This window comes from Pogoniulus pusillus, chromosome 39, assembly GCF_015220805.1.
Source record: "Pogoniulus pusillus isolate bPogPus1 chromosome 39, bPogPus1.pri, whole genome shotgun sequence".
In the NCBI taxonomy this organism is placed as follows: domain Eukaryota; kingdom Metazoa; phylum Chordata; class Aves; order Piciformes; family Lybiidae; genus Pogoniulus; species Pogoniulus pusillus.
In genome coordinates, this window is record NC_087302.1 from 9,041,587 (window position 1) to 9,056,816 (window position 15,230).

Here is a 15,230-nt window from a genome sequence, read left to right on the forward strand (position 1 = left end):
TGGATGGGTCTCTGAGCAACCTGCACTAGTTGCTAATGTCCCTGCTGACTGCAGGGGGCTGAACCAGATGAGTCTTAAAGATCTCTTCCAACCCAAACCACTCTGTGATCCCATCAAAACCCATTTCCCAGGAGATTCCCTTGAGAATGCTGCCAACAATCACCTCTGGCTTCTGCTTGTGTCCTTATGAGGGGTTAAACCCATCTCTGCAGCACCAGCCCACTCACGTGAAGCTTCAAAAGCCTTGCAGCCTTAAAAACACCACCCCTGGGGAAAAAGAAAGCCCTTTCTCCAAGGATGATGCACACTTTGGGATCCAATGCTGCTGATAAGGCTCCTTCTCCTCTGTTTTTATTTGGTTTTGGTTGGGGTTTTTTTTTTGATCTTGCCTCGCAGTGAGCATTCCTTTCACACCCACGCACAACCCCAGCATCCCCAGCCATTGGTCTGCTGGTGCATCCGTCACACTTTCCATCAGCCAAAGCTGATCCACATCTCAACTGCTTCCATCCTCTCCTCTGCTGTTAGCAGCCAGCGCAAACAAAGGCCCCAATACCCAGCGCCGTCTTCAATTGCTTTCATTTGTTTTCCTGTGCTGCAGTTGGTTTGGGTTAGAGGGTTTGTCGAAGGGATGTGGGGTAGGCAGCTGAGGTGGCAGCTGTTCTGGGATGGGGCAGGCATCGTGTGGAACACCCAGGGCAGATGGGTTCTGCTCTGCTTGGGCCACAGGCTGGGAATCCTGAGTGACTTGCAAGCAACAAGGGGCAGCATGGAGACTTTCTGGGCAATAGAAGGGAGAAACTCCCCAGAGAGCTGTTGTGATAATGGAAGTTTGTGCTCCAGCAGGAGGCTGGGAAGCCCAAACCCATCTCTCTCACCCTACTTCAGCTTTTCTGCTTCCACCAGAGGAAGCAGGAACGGGTGTGAGCCTGACCATCAGCTAAGCCTCTCTCGATTCCAAACAGATGTTGGATCCGTGGCTGGATTTGGGGCAGAAAGCACTCGTTTTCCCCATGTTTCCTGGCCACACCTAGCCAGGGGATGCTGGCCCCAAACCATGGGCTCTGCTTCTCCCCTTAGAAAATCTCTGATCTCACCACATGGGTAAGGGGACAATGTCCCATGCTGGTCTGTTGTCCCCCCAGCTGTCCACCTCCATCTTCCTCTGCATCTGCTGATGAATCATGGAGCCTGGAGTCGTGCAGCTGGTGGGAAAACCTGGACTCCAACAGCAGAGCTGCTGGTGCAGATGTTGGCCAGTGGTCCAGTTGCAGCTCATGGTCTCGTTGTTACTGTTATACGTCCCCAGCTCCCCATGGGGATGGGTTCAGGCCATGTTCTGACACTGCTCCTTGAGGGCAAGTATCCCTCTGTTAAAATCACATCTGCTGCATCAGTGACCTCTTGCAGCATTAACTTGGGGGTAGGGGTTCAGACCACCACCAAAAAGGGGACTCAGCCAGGCCCAGACAGGTGCTGAGCATGACTCAGCACCAAGCCACACCGTGTGAGTCACCCTGGTGCTTCCTGGTGCACCCAGAGTTTTTGCTTCCAGTCCCTCCTGGTGGCACCAACCCAGCCAAGCCCTGCCTCACGTGGCTGCCAACCCTCCTTCACCAGCACTACCTTCCCTTGGCATGTGTCCACGTGCTGCTGGTGCTCTGGGTTTCAGGCTGCTCCTCAAGGATCCAGATCCCCAAAGGCATCCAGCCACTGGCGTGGAGAGCTCAGGACATGAAAAAGACACCATTAGTGCCACACATTACCTGTGCCAGGGAAAAATGGGGTAAAATACGAGTTTGGTGCCTGGTCAACATTAAGATGGGCAGGCTCTTCGCCAGGAGCTTGGGCAGACCCTGGTTGCATGTGGGCTCATGAGAGGGATGAGGAAACACAGACCAAAGAGCCCACCCTCTCACTGAGATATTGAGCCACACAATACAAACCAGAATCCAAAAGAGGAATAAGTTTCCAGGATCTAAGTCCAAGAAACATCTCAGAGAGATGAGGTCGAGATCACACAGCCTCATCTGCTAAATATACCCTGGCCTGATTGTGCCATCTGCCCCAGACTGGTGATCTGTCCCCAGAGAGGGTGACTGTGGCTGGCTGAGTGCCCCACAGTGCCCTGAGGCACCTTGAGTCACCCCAGGAGTGGCTGCAGCCATTGAGTACTGGCCTGGCAGACAGTAGAGATGGAGAAAGCAGAGCAGGATGGAGATGCAGGAGCATCCAGTGGGCACGGACAGATGGTTCTGGCAGCCTGAATGGCCATGGTGGCCCTGGTTAATCCCAGCAGACCCAGTGACCCCTGCAGCCCTAGTGGCCTTAGTAAGCACAGCAGTCCCAGCAGCCCATGTAACCCTCAGTAGCAGTGGTCAGCCTCAGTGGCCTTGGTGGTCTCAACAGCTCTGGTGGCCTTAAGTAGACACAGCAGCACCAGTGGTCCTGGTCACCCCAGTAGCCCTAGCAGCCACAGTGGCCCTAGTGGCCAAATAGTCCCAGCAGCCCTGGTGGTCCCATTGGCCCCAGCATGGGTGCTACTCGCAGGCCAGCTTCCCATCAAAGCTGGAGAGGGCAATGGCAAAGGCCTGCACTGCACACAGAGGATAGTTGTAGTCCATGGTGAAAGCATCATCTGCCACACGCCCAAACTGCATCACGATGTAGTCAGCTGCAGGAGAGAGGGTAAGCAGATGGGATGTCACCCATGCCCCCATCTCACCCTTCATCCCAGGGGACCCATTCTGTGGCACACCAAAGAAACCACCCTTTCACCACGCTCTGCCCACAGCTCATGACCAGAGTGTGCATCACCAAAACCCATCACCTGCAGAAAGGTTGGAACAAGATACCTTTAAGATCCCTTCCTACCCAAACCATTCTTTGATTTCCCCCAGCACAGGATCTTACCGTCCTTTGGTCCCCCAGGAGCTGCAGCTCCTCAAGGGACAGGGACCCCGGTGCCCCACCTTGGGACTTGTGCTGCCTGAGGGCGGGTGACAGGAAGTCTGTAAAAATAAACCAGGGGCCCCCGAGAGGTTTTTCCATCCTGTAACCCAACACCCTGGAGGCTGAGGGCTTCTGACTGCATTGGACAGGTGATGAACGGCCACAGCGGTGGGACAGAGTCACTGCCACTCCTGAGGGATTGTCCCCAGGGCACGATGCATCCCAGGGGGGGTGCACCCTACCAGCAGTGTAGGGTGCACAGTGAGGGTGATGCTCTGGGCTGATTGCTGGGATGTGAGGATGGATGTAGAGTGATGGGGGTGCTCAGCACCCCGCAGGATTTGCCCTTGCCCTTAAATCTGCCTAGAAACAAATGACCTGCATGCTCCCTCTGCTGACACCCGGGGCCACTGGCCTTGGGTGGCTTCATCAGGCCTCCAGCAAAGCAGCTGCACATGAAAAAAAAACCAACAAGCTCAGCAAGAAAAGGGGAGTGCTTAGGCCATCATCACCCCCATCCCCACCCCAATCCTGGCCCTTCCCAGCTTACGGTCACTGTCATGCACGATCTGGAAGTTTTTGACAGAGGCTTGGGTGACCCTGCCATGGAAGTTGAGGACATAGGACTGGGTCTCATCATTCCACACCGGTGCCTTGTTGTGCAGCTCAATGATATTGTCCATGTTCCTGTTCTGCCATCGCATCAGGAGGCCATCATTATCCTTGTAAGGGGGAGAAAGCAGGGTTGAGGTGGACCTCTGCTAGAGCCCTGTCACCCAATCAGAAAGATGCTCTGTGGCAGGAGATGGGATCCAGTTCTGAGAAAAAAAACGCAGCCCACCACATCTTGCACCTCTCAGGGAGGTGCCTTGAATTTCAGGGACACTTCAAAGCCTTTCCATGTCCCAAAAATGGGGAGAATCCAAGCTGAACCTCAGCAAACCCTGTTCCCAAGGAGTTTTCTTCCAGTGTGGACCCTGACTTACGTTTCGGGGCCGGATAGGCACCCTCTCATTGTCAGAGTTCATCCCAGGGATGATGACTGTCATCTTCCGGGGGCCTTTGAACCCTAAAACATTGGTCTCCTGCAAGAGAGCCCCCACTGAAATCAGTTTCTCACTGATGGCTGAACAAGGGCTCAGGAATGGATCGAGCCCATCCTGCGTCTCTCCAATCCCTGGGGTAGTAGCCCAAAGAGTGCAGAACACAGGAGGTCAGTGCGGGGGGGGTCCCCCCTGTTGCTACTTACGTAGACCACAGCTGAAAGCTCTTGACGCACGTTTGACCAGTTGGCATTTGCCCTGTCAGGGTTTGCACCGTTGTCAAACACTGTGAACTTCGTACCCATCAGGTTGGATCTGCAGCCAAGTATGGGAGATGACCACAAATAGTGCTACCAAGTCCCCTCTGACTTCTCTGCCCACTCCTACTCCAGCTTTGGCCCCAGCTTTGCTCCCAATGCAAACCCCATGTGCAACCCTTAGCCAGTCCATCCTCTCATCCTTTGGCTGCTTGCTCTGGCTCAGGGCATTCCTAAATAAGGGTGTTGTAGAGTGCTGACATGGTAGGGACCCTCCAGCATCCCTGCACAGCTGCCGGCCATGCAGTGGGCCGGGACTTGCCAGGCGCTGTTTCTAGCCATGACCTGTCTGCCGGGAGGAACCAGCCCAGCCTGTTCTCCCCTCCTGGCCTCTCGACACTCCTTGGATCAGATCCACAGTAGGGACCGCTGAATTTAGCCTCCTGTCTGACCCACCTGTTGCTTAGGGCAACAGCAACCCATAGAGGGTGCTGCAGAAGTGGGGTACCACTGAAATGGGGTGCCACTGAAATGAGGTGCACCTCTGCTCCTACCTCAGCTTCCCAATGAAGTTCTCTCCTCCCCGTGACAGGTCAGTGGGGTCAATGGAGATGAGGTAGTTGGAGGTTTTGCTCTTCTTACGCTTCCTCCCCGCGAGGAGGAATACCTGAGAGGGTGGTGGAACCTCGTGGGAATTGGGTGTTGTCATTACCATTGCTGTCCCAAGCTCCATGACCCGCAGTGCCCTCTGCACAAGGCTTGGCACAGCAGGTCACTGCCACGACCTTGTGGAAACTGTGGAATGAAGATGACTCCCAAAACATGGGCTGAGCCATGGGACAGGAGGATCTGAGCCCTCACCATGCCATGCACCATCAACATGGGATATTTCCCAAGAGAGGGCTGAGAAAAACAGCCCCATCCAAAGCCCACCATGGTGGGGTATAGGCAAGCATCCCCCCAAAATTCTGAGAGTGCTTCCCAGCTTGGGTGCAATGCCCCAGGGTCCCAACGCCCCAACCCCAGCTCACCTTCTTGTCATTATCCAAATGGAGGTAATAGGTGGGATAAAGCCCCCGGTCCATCCCCTTCTTGTCTCGGGTCACTCGGCACTTGATGGTCACTCCCTGTGGTGCAGGCCGCAGCACAAACTCCTCCAGGTGGTCCACCTCGATGATGGGTGATGGGGGCCTCTCCCTCTTTTGCCTGCAGTGTGAGAGGGGATGGTGACCCCAAATTCCAAACCTGCCAGAAGCTTCCCTCCTTCCCCAGCTCCCCAGCCTCCCCCTGGGGTGTGGCTCTGCAGCTGGTGGTTTTGGGAACAGTACTATGGTGGGGTCTCCCAGCCCCATGACTTGCCCTGGAGAGAAGAACTGCTGTTACTCTCTGAAGGGCCCCCATAGCCCCGACAGGGTTTTGTACCTTTTTGATTTCTTCACTTTTCCCTTCCTGTTGGAATTCTTTTGTGGGGTCTCCAGAGTCTCCTCGTCACTCTTGGCTGCTTGGGAGGAGCTGTGAGCAGAAACAGGCAGGGACACTGGGTGGGGGCAAGAGCCTGATTCCACTGAACCCCAAAACTGAGGCCTGCATAAACCCCATTGGTCATAAGCCCCGTCTCCATGGCCAGGCTCATCTGCACCCCCCACAAGCCTCTGCAGCACCCACCACCCTCCATCACATTGCTAATACCAGGCTCTCACCTTTCTTTTTGGTCTTCTTTTCCTTGGGGGGGTCCCCTCCAGTCTGGAAGAGGGACACTGGGTTCTTCTTCTCTCTGACCTGATGGGGCTTGGTGCTGGAGTCAGAATCATCCTCCTCATCACTGCCGGTGGTGGCTGCAGTGGGACACAGGGGACACAGTCACACAGCACTGGGTGCTACTGGTTCAGGGTGATGCCATGGAGCAGCAGGACTGGCTGGCACACATATGCACACTTCTCTCCTTTCTCCATACCTTCTTCTTGATTTTCTTCTGCTTTTTTTCTCCCGTTCACCTGGAACATGGACATGGACTCCTTCTTGGTGCTTTTGGCAGGTCTGGCTTTGCTTTCAGGGTCACTCTTGTCTGTTGAGGGATGGAGGAGCAGATGAGTGGACACATATGGGGATGACGACAGGGTGAGGAGAGCAGGAAGGGTTGAGCTAAGTGGACATTGCAGGGGGACGGGGTGATTGCCCCACAGCCCCCTGCACCTCTTGGGGCAGTGATGGGGACAGGAAGTGGGGTGGAACCCTCATGCCAGCAAGTGGCATTGGAGTCAGACTCAAGCCATACGTGTCCCCTGGGCACTCACCCTTTGGCTTCAGCTTCTTCTCCCGGCTCTCACCAAGGGAGGTTCTTTGAGCAGCTTCTTATTGAGCTTTTTCGGTAGGTCTTTATTCTCCATCTCCTCCTCCCACCTCCTCATCCTCGGAATCCTCAGCTGGCTCTGCCCAGAGGTAACATCATGGCATCATCAACTATGGCTTTGTACTTTCCTAGCTGGTGAGCAGCGAACCTCTCTTGGCAGCACTTGTCTGTGTGGACACCCATCCCGCCACGGCCAGGGTTCTGGGACTCTGGGCGCCAGCTGGACGTGTTCCAGAGCTGGGCACAGCGCTGCGGAACTGCATCGCCATCTCCTGGCTGCAGCGAGGGCAGGGAGGCAGGCGAGCTCCGGAGCTGGTGGCACCTCCGAATGCCGCTTTGACGGGGCCAGTGTGGTGTCCCGTCCCGTGTGCGTCTTTCCCGTCTCCCCCAGTCCCCACTCCCCAGCCAATGCCACGAACGCTGGTTCCCTGCCACATCCCCTTTCCTTCCGGGATGAGTCCCTGCGCACACTGGGATCATCGATGGCACCGGTGGGTCATGGTTGCGTGGGGATGTGGAGCAGAGACACATGGTGTGTCACACACGGGTGCCCACAGAGGGGTGGGTGCTGCTCCCCCAACCTTGTTGCTTCTTGGGCCCCTTGGCCGTGTAGGAGCGGGGGGCGGGGCCCTCCTTCTTCTTCCGAGGTTCCTTGGTGAGTTTGGAGTAGGGGTCCTTGCCACTTTCCTCCTCTGCTTTCTCTTTCTTCTTCCTCCGCTTCTCACCCCTGCAGATTTAAAGAGCTGAGCACCAGGAGTTCATATGGGGGCTGTAGGGGACCAGCGTGTCCCCCGTATTTCCAGGGCAGCTGGGGCAGGGCGGGAGAATGAGTCTGTGCTTACCCTGGGCTGGGGCATGGAGCTCCTCTGCAGCCCCTGACTCGTTCGGCTTCTCTCTCGCAGCCGCTGGGGCTTGGCCTCGGGCTCCAGCACTGTCTCCTGCTGCTTCTTCTTCACCTTCTGCTCTCATGGGCAGTGCTGAGGAGACAGAGCTGGCCTTGAATCGCTTTTCCCTTCGCAAGGCAACTCTTGCATGTATGGGCACTGACTCCCTTTCCAGAATGTATCCTTGTGGGAGCAGGCACTCAGGGACAAGGATCCACAAGGACCCACTCTGGGGACCTGCTCGGTGGACAGGGACCCACACCTTCAAACAAGCAACTTACCGTGGGGCAGACCCCCAGGGAAGGCAGAAGGAGGGAAAACCAGAAAGGGCTGTTAGCAGTCAGACAGGAGAGTGCCAGTGCTGGGCCAGACAGCTGTGTGTCAGCCACAGGGGACAAGGTGCTTGATACTGGCACTGCCCTGATATCACACAGAGTCTAGCTGCACTGTGCTGTAGAGATCTCAGCCAAGAACCACCCTAGGCACCAGCTCATCTGCTGATGGGAATTCCTGGAGGAGCTGAGCTGGGACAGGGAACATTGGAACAGGCAGGCAGCCTGGCTCCGCACGTCCATCTTCTCTCACCTCCACAAAAGGCTCCATCAAAGGCAAGGAGCTGCAAGGGAGGTCAGCAGAAGCCCAGGGATTAGGCACAGCACCTATCCTGGTTAGCTGGGTCTATAAATAACCCCGATTTACCAATCTGGAGCATGTGGGGCAGGACTTAGCTCCAGAGAGAATAATTGGAGAGATGGTGTCAGGTCAGGGGACTCAGAAATTGATTTAAGCAAAACCAGTTCCACTGAGGCACTCACCACCACCTGACCAAACACCTTCCTTCTCACATAGCTTCTCACATACCCCTCCTGGGTACCCCAGCACAGTGGGTTGGCAAGAAGGGTGGGGTTCCAATTGGATCCCAGCAGGACCTCAGAACTGCAGACTTGGGAAGGAGAAGGACGAAGATCCCATGAGTGAGCTGAGAAAAGGCTGGTTTCTGCCATGACATCAGCTCATGGAAAAGCTCCTTTACATTCTTTAATCCCTTAAGCAGCTGTAGGGGGACATGGCATGGTCACTCACTCCATTACTTCATGAAAGCTCTTTGATGAGGGGCTGCTGGTTAATCTGGGTGGTGAAATGAAACAGCTGCTGAGACCCCTCTGAGGCTGGGCACCACCTGAGGACTGTGACAAAAATGGGGTGGTGCCTGGCCTTTAGGGTCACAGCCTGGGGAAAGTGAGTCACAGCTTAACTGAGAGGCTTACTTAAAGTGTTAATTAGGAATTGAACCCCACCTCATAAGGTGCTTTGAAGTGATGGAGGGAGGGGTTGGAAGGATACACAAAGGCTCAAGGAGGGGTTTTAGGATTTCCTTTACCCCACCTGCTCTGGAAATAATGGTCCCCCAAATCTTATGGCCCCCAAGGCTGCAGCACCGTGACAGAGCAACTTGTCCATCCCCATGTTGAACTGGGTGTGGGACAGGGTTTGAGGGTTTCCAACATCCCCACCTTTGGGGACAGCCCATATCAAGGGTTGGTGGCACTGGAATGCGAGGAAAGATTTTTTTTTCTCACCTGCTTGAGCTTTGGCTGCTGGGGGCTGCCTGGCTCCTCACTGGGGCTGTGGAGCACATAAAGCAAAGGGGTGAGTGCTTTCGGCCCTCCACAACTCCTGGGAGATAGGAGAGACCCTCTAGATGAACATCACCCTAATTCTGGGGGTGATGTGGGACAGGTCAGCCTTTTGTTTGGCTCCAAGAGCTGCTCGACCTGTCCTCAACAGGATCAAGCTCAACTGGACAGCCTGTCTCCTGGGAGCTCTGCCTTGATCAATGGTGACAGCAGTGAGGCTCATTTGGGGGACCCCTCCTGTAACAAGCACATTTTTCCTCTCTCTAAGTCAATGAGTATCATCATAGCCACCCCCTCGCAGCAAAAAAACCCACCGATACCAGCTCATTGAACTACAATTCAGCTGGCAACAGGACAAAAAGCCACCCTGCAGGTCACATCTTGCCCACCAGCACCAACCTGTCAGCTGCCCAGACTTCACGCAGGATCTCAGTCTGCAGCGGCATGGCTCCAGGTCCTGTGTCCAGCCTGTCCTGGAGTCCTTTCCGCCTCTGACCCCCCCAGCACCGGCTGCTGACCTCCTCCGCACTGCAGTTTCTACAGCCCAGAGCTGGGTACGTAGGCTCGGCCTCAAGGGTCTGAGTGCAGTGCCATGGCATTGGCTCATCCACCTCCGCGGGGAAGAGAAGGACGACAAGCAGGCAAAGGAGGCGATTAACTTTTTATTTCTCCTGAAACTCGGTAATAGGATTTCAGGGGCTGCTGGCCAGCCTGGCTGCGGGCAGAGCAGTTGGCAGGGCACTAATCCCAGGAAAAGGAAATCTCAGGAAAAAGGGGCCCCACAGGAGTGGCAAGGTCGGGGAGCCAGCTGCACTGCACAGCCCCTGGCTGTTATAAGTGGGTCCCACTAGCTGAGGACTTTACCAGCACTAAGGGGAGGGATGCTGGCTGACCTTATTCAGGGTTGTCCTCCCTGGATGAGCCTTTTTCCACTCAGAAGAGCCTTTTGATGATAGGAAAGCAGGATTGGGGCTGCTTTGCTCTGTGCATGGAGAGCCCATGCAGGCCATGGCAGCATCCCCAGCTCCAGGTGATGCCAAGGGCTTCTTTATGGACCACTGCACTGGCCCAAGCCCAGGCCCACATGTCCATGTCCCTTCAGGTGACAAGTTTCACACCCTGCATGTCACTGCTCCCTCTTCACCTCCTTATTAATCACATTTATTTGTTGTTATTTCCCTCCAAAGACTGCTGTCTAGTTGCAAAGCTAGATAAGCCAAGTGCCCCCTGTGACGCTACTATGCCCTCAGCCTTACCCAGCCCACCACAGACACCCCGAAACTCCTTCAACTGCCTCATTTCCCATGCTATGCCCAGTGCCACTAGATGGCATTTGAACACCACACGCCCAAAACTCAGGAGCACCGCCAAGCTTTGACACCTTCAAAGATCCCGTTTTCCCTTCACTCTCTAAACCACATCTCATCGCCTGCCCGAGTTTAATTTCTCTTCCAAGGAGAAGCAAAGCACCAAACAAAAATAAGCTCCAAATCTGCTTCAAAGCAGGGAAAAGCCCCAAAACTGCAACAAAATGTATTCTTTTTTTGCAGAGGTCTGCTTCCTATGGGACAGCTCTCTGGTCCCTCAGTCAAGGAGCACAAATGCTTCTTCCACCCACTTGGGTGCCTCCCAGAGAACTCTCATCCCAAATATGCACTGGTTAAAAAATAAAGTATGAGGAGAAACCCCTCCAGGTTGGAAAAAAACAGCCAAGAATCCCCCAAAGCAGAATCCCCCAGCCATGCATCCCTCAAGCCTTCCCCAGCTCCCCAAAAATGATGGGTGATAAAAATGGGCAGCACCAGTTGGAGACACCAGTAATTCCTTAACAGCGCCTTGGCTGGAGTGGGGGCAGTTCACAACCATAGAAAAGACCTTTTAAGACCTCAAGCTCAACCATAAATCCAACACCCAGAGGACTAGCATGCTTGCGTCCCCCAACAGCCACCACCTCCCTTTGCTGAGCAGAAGCCAGAGAAAAAGTGATTTTCTTTTTTTTCAGCTGTTTATTTTCAACCTTAGAAAGGGTTTTTACAAGGACCAGACAGGAAAAAATTACCATCAGAAAGCTGCTCTCACACGGCAGTGACTGTGTCCCATTCGAATGGAAGGGGACAGCTGCCTAGGTGACAGTGGCACCAGTGTGGGAACGTGATTTGCCTTGCACACACCAGGGAAAGCTGCCCACTAGTGAGGTGGAAACCTTGTGTGCAAACTCAGACCCAGCATTCTGAACCACAAACGTGTCAACCACCTGCTGCTTTTTTTTGAGTTCTCTCCAATTCCTCTCCATCCTGTACGCAACTCGGCATAGCAATACATCTCCTATTTTCAAGATGGGGAGCTGAGGGCCTGAGGTACGAGGGGGGGGGGGGGGGGGGGGTGGTGAAGCATCTGTTGAGCTGCAGACCTTGACAGGAGCTTTTACTCTGTGAGGAAATAGAAACCAGCATTTTCAAAGATAAAATCCACCCTGAACAAGGGTGCTTTAAAGGTAAATTATGTCCCTGCACCGAGGGGCTGCAGCAGAGATGATCACGTCCTTAGACCTGGAACCACACTGCAGCCCCTCTGGCCACAGGCAAGCCTCCAGAAGAGAAAAACAATTTGTCCCCCAATCCAGCAAACACCTATGGGAAAGTGAGCTGCTGGATGCTGTAGGGGTGCTGGGCTCCCACAAGCCATCTCTGGGCTCCAGTTTGCACTGTGTGGCTGTGACACCAAGATGGAGCATCTCTCACATCCCAGCTCATCTGGAAGGAGCCAGGATGTTGTACTGACAGCCGACACAAAGCCAAAGGAGCAGCAAGGAGCTGTCTATGGAAACCTCCCAAGAGCCAAGAGCTTCATTTTTTATTTATTTTTGTCTGTATTTTTCTCTTTCTCTTCCTTTCAAAGCCATTTGTTCCATGGGCAGTGGGTGCTCCCACGGTGCCCTGCTGCTTCCGCTCAGCACACCCAGGGCAGTGGGACAGGGTCTGCTTCTCCTTTGCGAGGTGCTTTTTGCTTCCACAACCACACAGACTGTAACAAGCTTTACAAGAAGACACTGGTGAGTCCCAAGCTCTGGCCACAACCTTTTTCTGCATGGGCTGAGGGCAGGAGGCTCTCCCTTCCTCCTCCTCTTCCTCCATCATACATGGCCTTCAGCCTCTTTACCTTCAGCACCAGCAACTTTTGGCCCCTTTTCACAAGCTGCTTTCTCAACCCCAGTTTTGCTGGCTGCTTCCTGCAAAACAGCAAATCATAGAATCATCACAAACTGGGTTGGGGCTGGGAAGGACCTTCAAAGCAAACTGGCTGAGGGGACACTGTCCCTTCATCCAGGTCATTGACGATGTTGAACAAGATCTGACCCAATCTTGACCACTGGGGGACCACTATGAGCTACAGGCCTTCAACTGGACTCTGCACCACTGATCACAACCCTCTAAGCTCTGTCCTTCAGCCAGTTTTCAGTCCACCTCAGTACCCACTCATCTGACCTACAACACCACCTAACAACAAGCCTATCATGGGTGCAGTCCATACACTTGGCCATACATACAGGAGAGGAACACTAAGGCACAGAAAAGCTCCACACTTGCTCCAGCAGTGACTGTCACCATCACAACTACCTGCACCAGCCGACCTATCTCAGTGCCAGCAGTTGGCCAGGGTAGCTCTGCTCCCTGTCCCAAGCTGGATACCCTAGGGGTTGCCCTGGCCTCTTATTCCACCATCTCAACCTCCAGGCACCGGTTCAGAAGAGACTATGTTAAAACTGAGCCAGGTGGTGGGGCTGGCAACCACTGTGTGCTCTCTGGTTCCTGAACACCAGGTTTTGAAGGGAGGAATTTTGGCTGAGATTCATTAGAGGCAGCAATTGCTCCCTACCAGCAGAGGAGCAGCTACTGCCTTTCCAGCTTCAGGAAAACCACACTGTCATGTCTCAAAATACCTTGCCAGAGAAGGGATGACATTTCAATTTGCTAGTGACCAGGAGGTCACCAACAGTCACTAGCTGGGAATGGCAAAATTCAGTACAAGTGCCAGCCCTGTCATCAGCCCTTGCACGACCAGCACTTTTGTTTCACAGAATCACACAACTGTTCTGATTGGAAAAGCCCTTCAAGATCATCCAGCCCAATTATTCACCTACCACCACCACAGCCACTATGACATGTTCCCAAGTACCATATCACAGAATCATCCAGGTTGGAAGAGACCTCCAAGATCATCCAGCCCAACCTATCACCCAGTCCTATCCAATCAACCAGATCATGGCACTAAGTGCCCCATCCAGTCTTTTCTTGAACACCTCCAGGGATGGCAATTCTACCATGTCCCTGGGCAGCTCATTCCAATGCAAATCTCTGTCTATGAAGAACTTCCTCCTAACATCCAGCCTATACCTCCTCTGGCACAACTTGAGACTGTGTTCCCTTGTTCTGTTGCTGGTTGCCTGGGAGAAGAGACCAACCCCACCTGGCTACAGCCTCCCTTCAGGTAGTTGTAGACAGCAATGAGGTCTGCCCAGAGCCTCCTCTGCTGGAGGCTGCACACCCCCAGCTCCCTCAGCCTCTCCTCACAGGGCTGTGCTTCCAGCCCCTCACCAGCTTCATCGCCCTTCTCTCTTGAATTGAATTGTCCATATGTTTCTTGAACACCTCCAGGGATGGTGACTGCACCACCTCCCAGGGCAGCCTGTGCCAGTGCCTGACCACTTCTGCAGCAAAGAAATTTATCCTATGTCCAACCTGAACCTCCCCTGGCACAATTTCAGGCCATTTCCTCTCATTCTGTCACCTGACACTGGAGAGGAGAGACCAATCACCACCTGTCTCCAGCCTCCTTTCAGGGAGCTGCAGATGGAAGAAGGTCTCCCCTCAGCCTCTTTTCTTGAGACTAAACAACCTAGGTCCAGCCCTATTCTCCAGACCCTTCACCAGCTGTTACCCTTTTCTGAACCTCCTCCAGCATCTCAATGTCCTGACTTCTGACTGAGCATCTAGTGGCAGCCTCTGTGTAAGAGAGATCAAGAAAGAAACCTATCTTCCCACTGCAGCAGACAAGCCCTCCATCCTTGACCTGATCTATGACTTCTTTGGCTTTTACCCATGCCTTCTTATCACAAACCCGCCCAGCATCCTTCACCCTGAGCTCAGGAGGCCCAAAGCAGGCAGCAGGCACCTTTGCATCCCTCTCTGCAAACTTTGTGAACATGTTGGCATAGATCCTCCGGTCCCGCTCATTGTGCTCCTTTGTTTTCTTCTGGCAGACGGAGATCTGGGATTTTGCTGCTTTGTTCTGTGGATTCACTTCCAGCACCTTTTGAAAGTCACATTTTGCCAGCTCAAACTCGTTCATCAATAACCTGGCTTCGCCCCTCCGGTACAAGCCCTTCTCATTGTCCTGGTCCAGCCCCAGTGCCTGCAAACACACAGGTTCCTATTAGCAACTTCAGGGTCCCCCAAAAGATCCCTCTGAGGTCAAAGCCTCATTAAATCTGTTGAAACCAGGACAAAGTGGCTTCAAGTGCCCAGAGCACTTGTACCTTGCTCAACTGAAAACCCAAGAATTCACCTCATCTCTATTGGCAGTTAACACAGTTCAGTTATTTCTCCTTGCTGAATATCCCTCTGAGAGAGGAAATCGGTGAGAGACAAACCCACAGAGAAGGTGAAAACACCAAACCCCAGCCTAGAGGAGCACAATGAGCTTGGACACAAAGAAGTTGACAGATTAAAGGCGTTGTTTTTTTTTCCCCTGCTCTAGTAACAATTTTCTTTTCCTTTAGTAAAAGCCACACCTCAGACTTGATTTGGAGAGTTACAAAATGCATCGGGTTGGAAGGGACCCTCAGAGGTCATAGAGGTCATCTTGTCCAATGCCTTGTAGTCAGCAGGGACATACCCAACTAGATCAGATTGTACAGGGCCTCGTCAAGTTTGACCTTGAAGGTCAAAAGCACAAGCCAAGCCTGGGCAGACCCAATCCTCTTCTCTCCAGCCAGGCTGGGAGAGTTGGGGTTTTTCAGCCTGGAAAACAGGAGGCTCCAGGGAGACCTTACAGCTGCACTGCAGTATCTGAAATGGACATACAGGAAGGGACTGTTTAGAAGAGCC

General features: G+C 53.7%; 2 protein-coding genes across 2 annotated transcripts in view; both read right to left on the bottom strand.

Annotated features, from left to right (window-relative positions):
* Positions 1 to 323: 323 nt before the first annotated feature.
* TULP1 (TUB like protein 1) lies at positions 324 to 9,569 on the bottom strand. Its single transcript, XM_064173592.1, is given in 14 exon segments — positions 324 to 2,674; positions 3,503 to 3,674; positions 3,939 to 4,037; positions 4,202 to 4,310; positions 4,807 to 4,919; positions 5,284 to 5,458; positions 5,675 to 5,750; positions 5,953 to 6,087; positions 6,207 to 6,317; positions 6,547 to 6,574; positions 6,577 to 6,648; positions 6,650 to 6,681; positions 7,184 to 7,329; positions 9,523 to 9,569. Coding segments are annotated over 14 exon segments (1,449 nt in total). The 3' UTR covers positions 324 to 2,540.
* Positions 9,570 to 11,941: 2,372 nt separating this feature from the next.
* FKBP5 (FKBP prolyl isomerase 5) overlaps positions 11,942 to 15,230 on the bottom strand; it is a 31,805-nt gene continuing 28,516 nt past the window's right edge. Inside the window, 2 exon segments of the mRNA XM_064173947.1 lie at positions 11,942 to 12,352; positions 14,296 to 14,535. Coding sequence (XP_064030017.1) covers positions 12,257 to 12,352; positions 14,296 to 14,535 — 336 coding nt within the window. The 3' untranslated portion in view covers positions 11,942 to 12,256.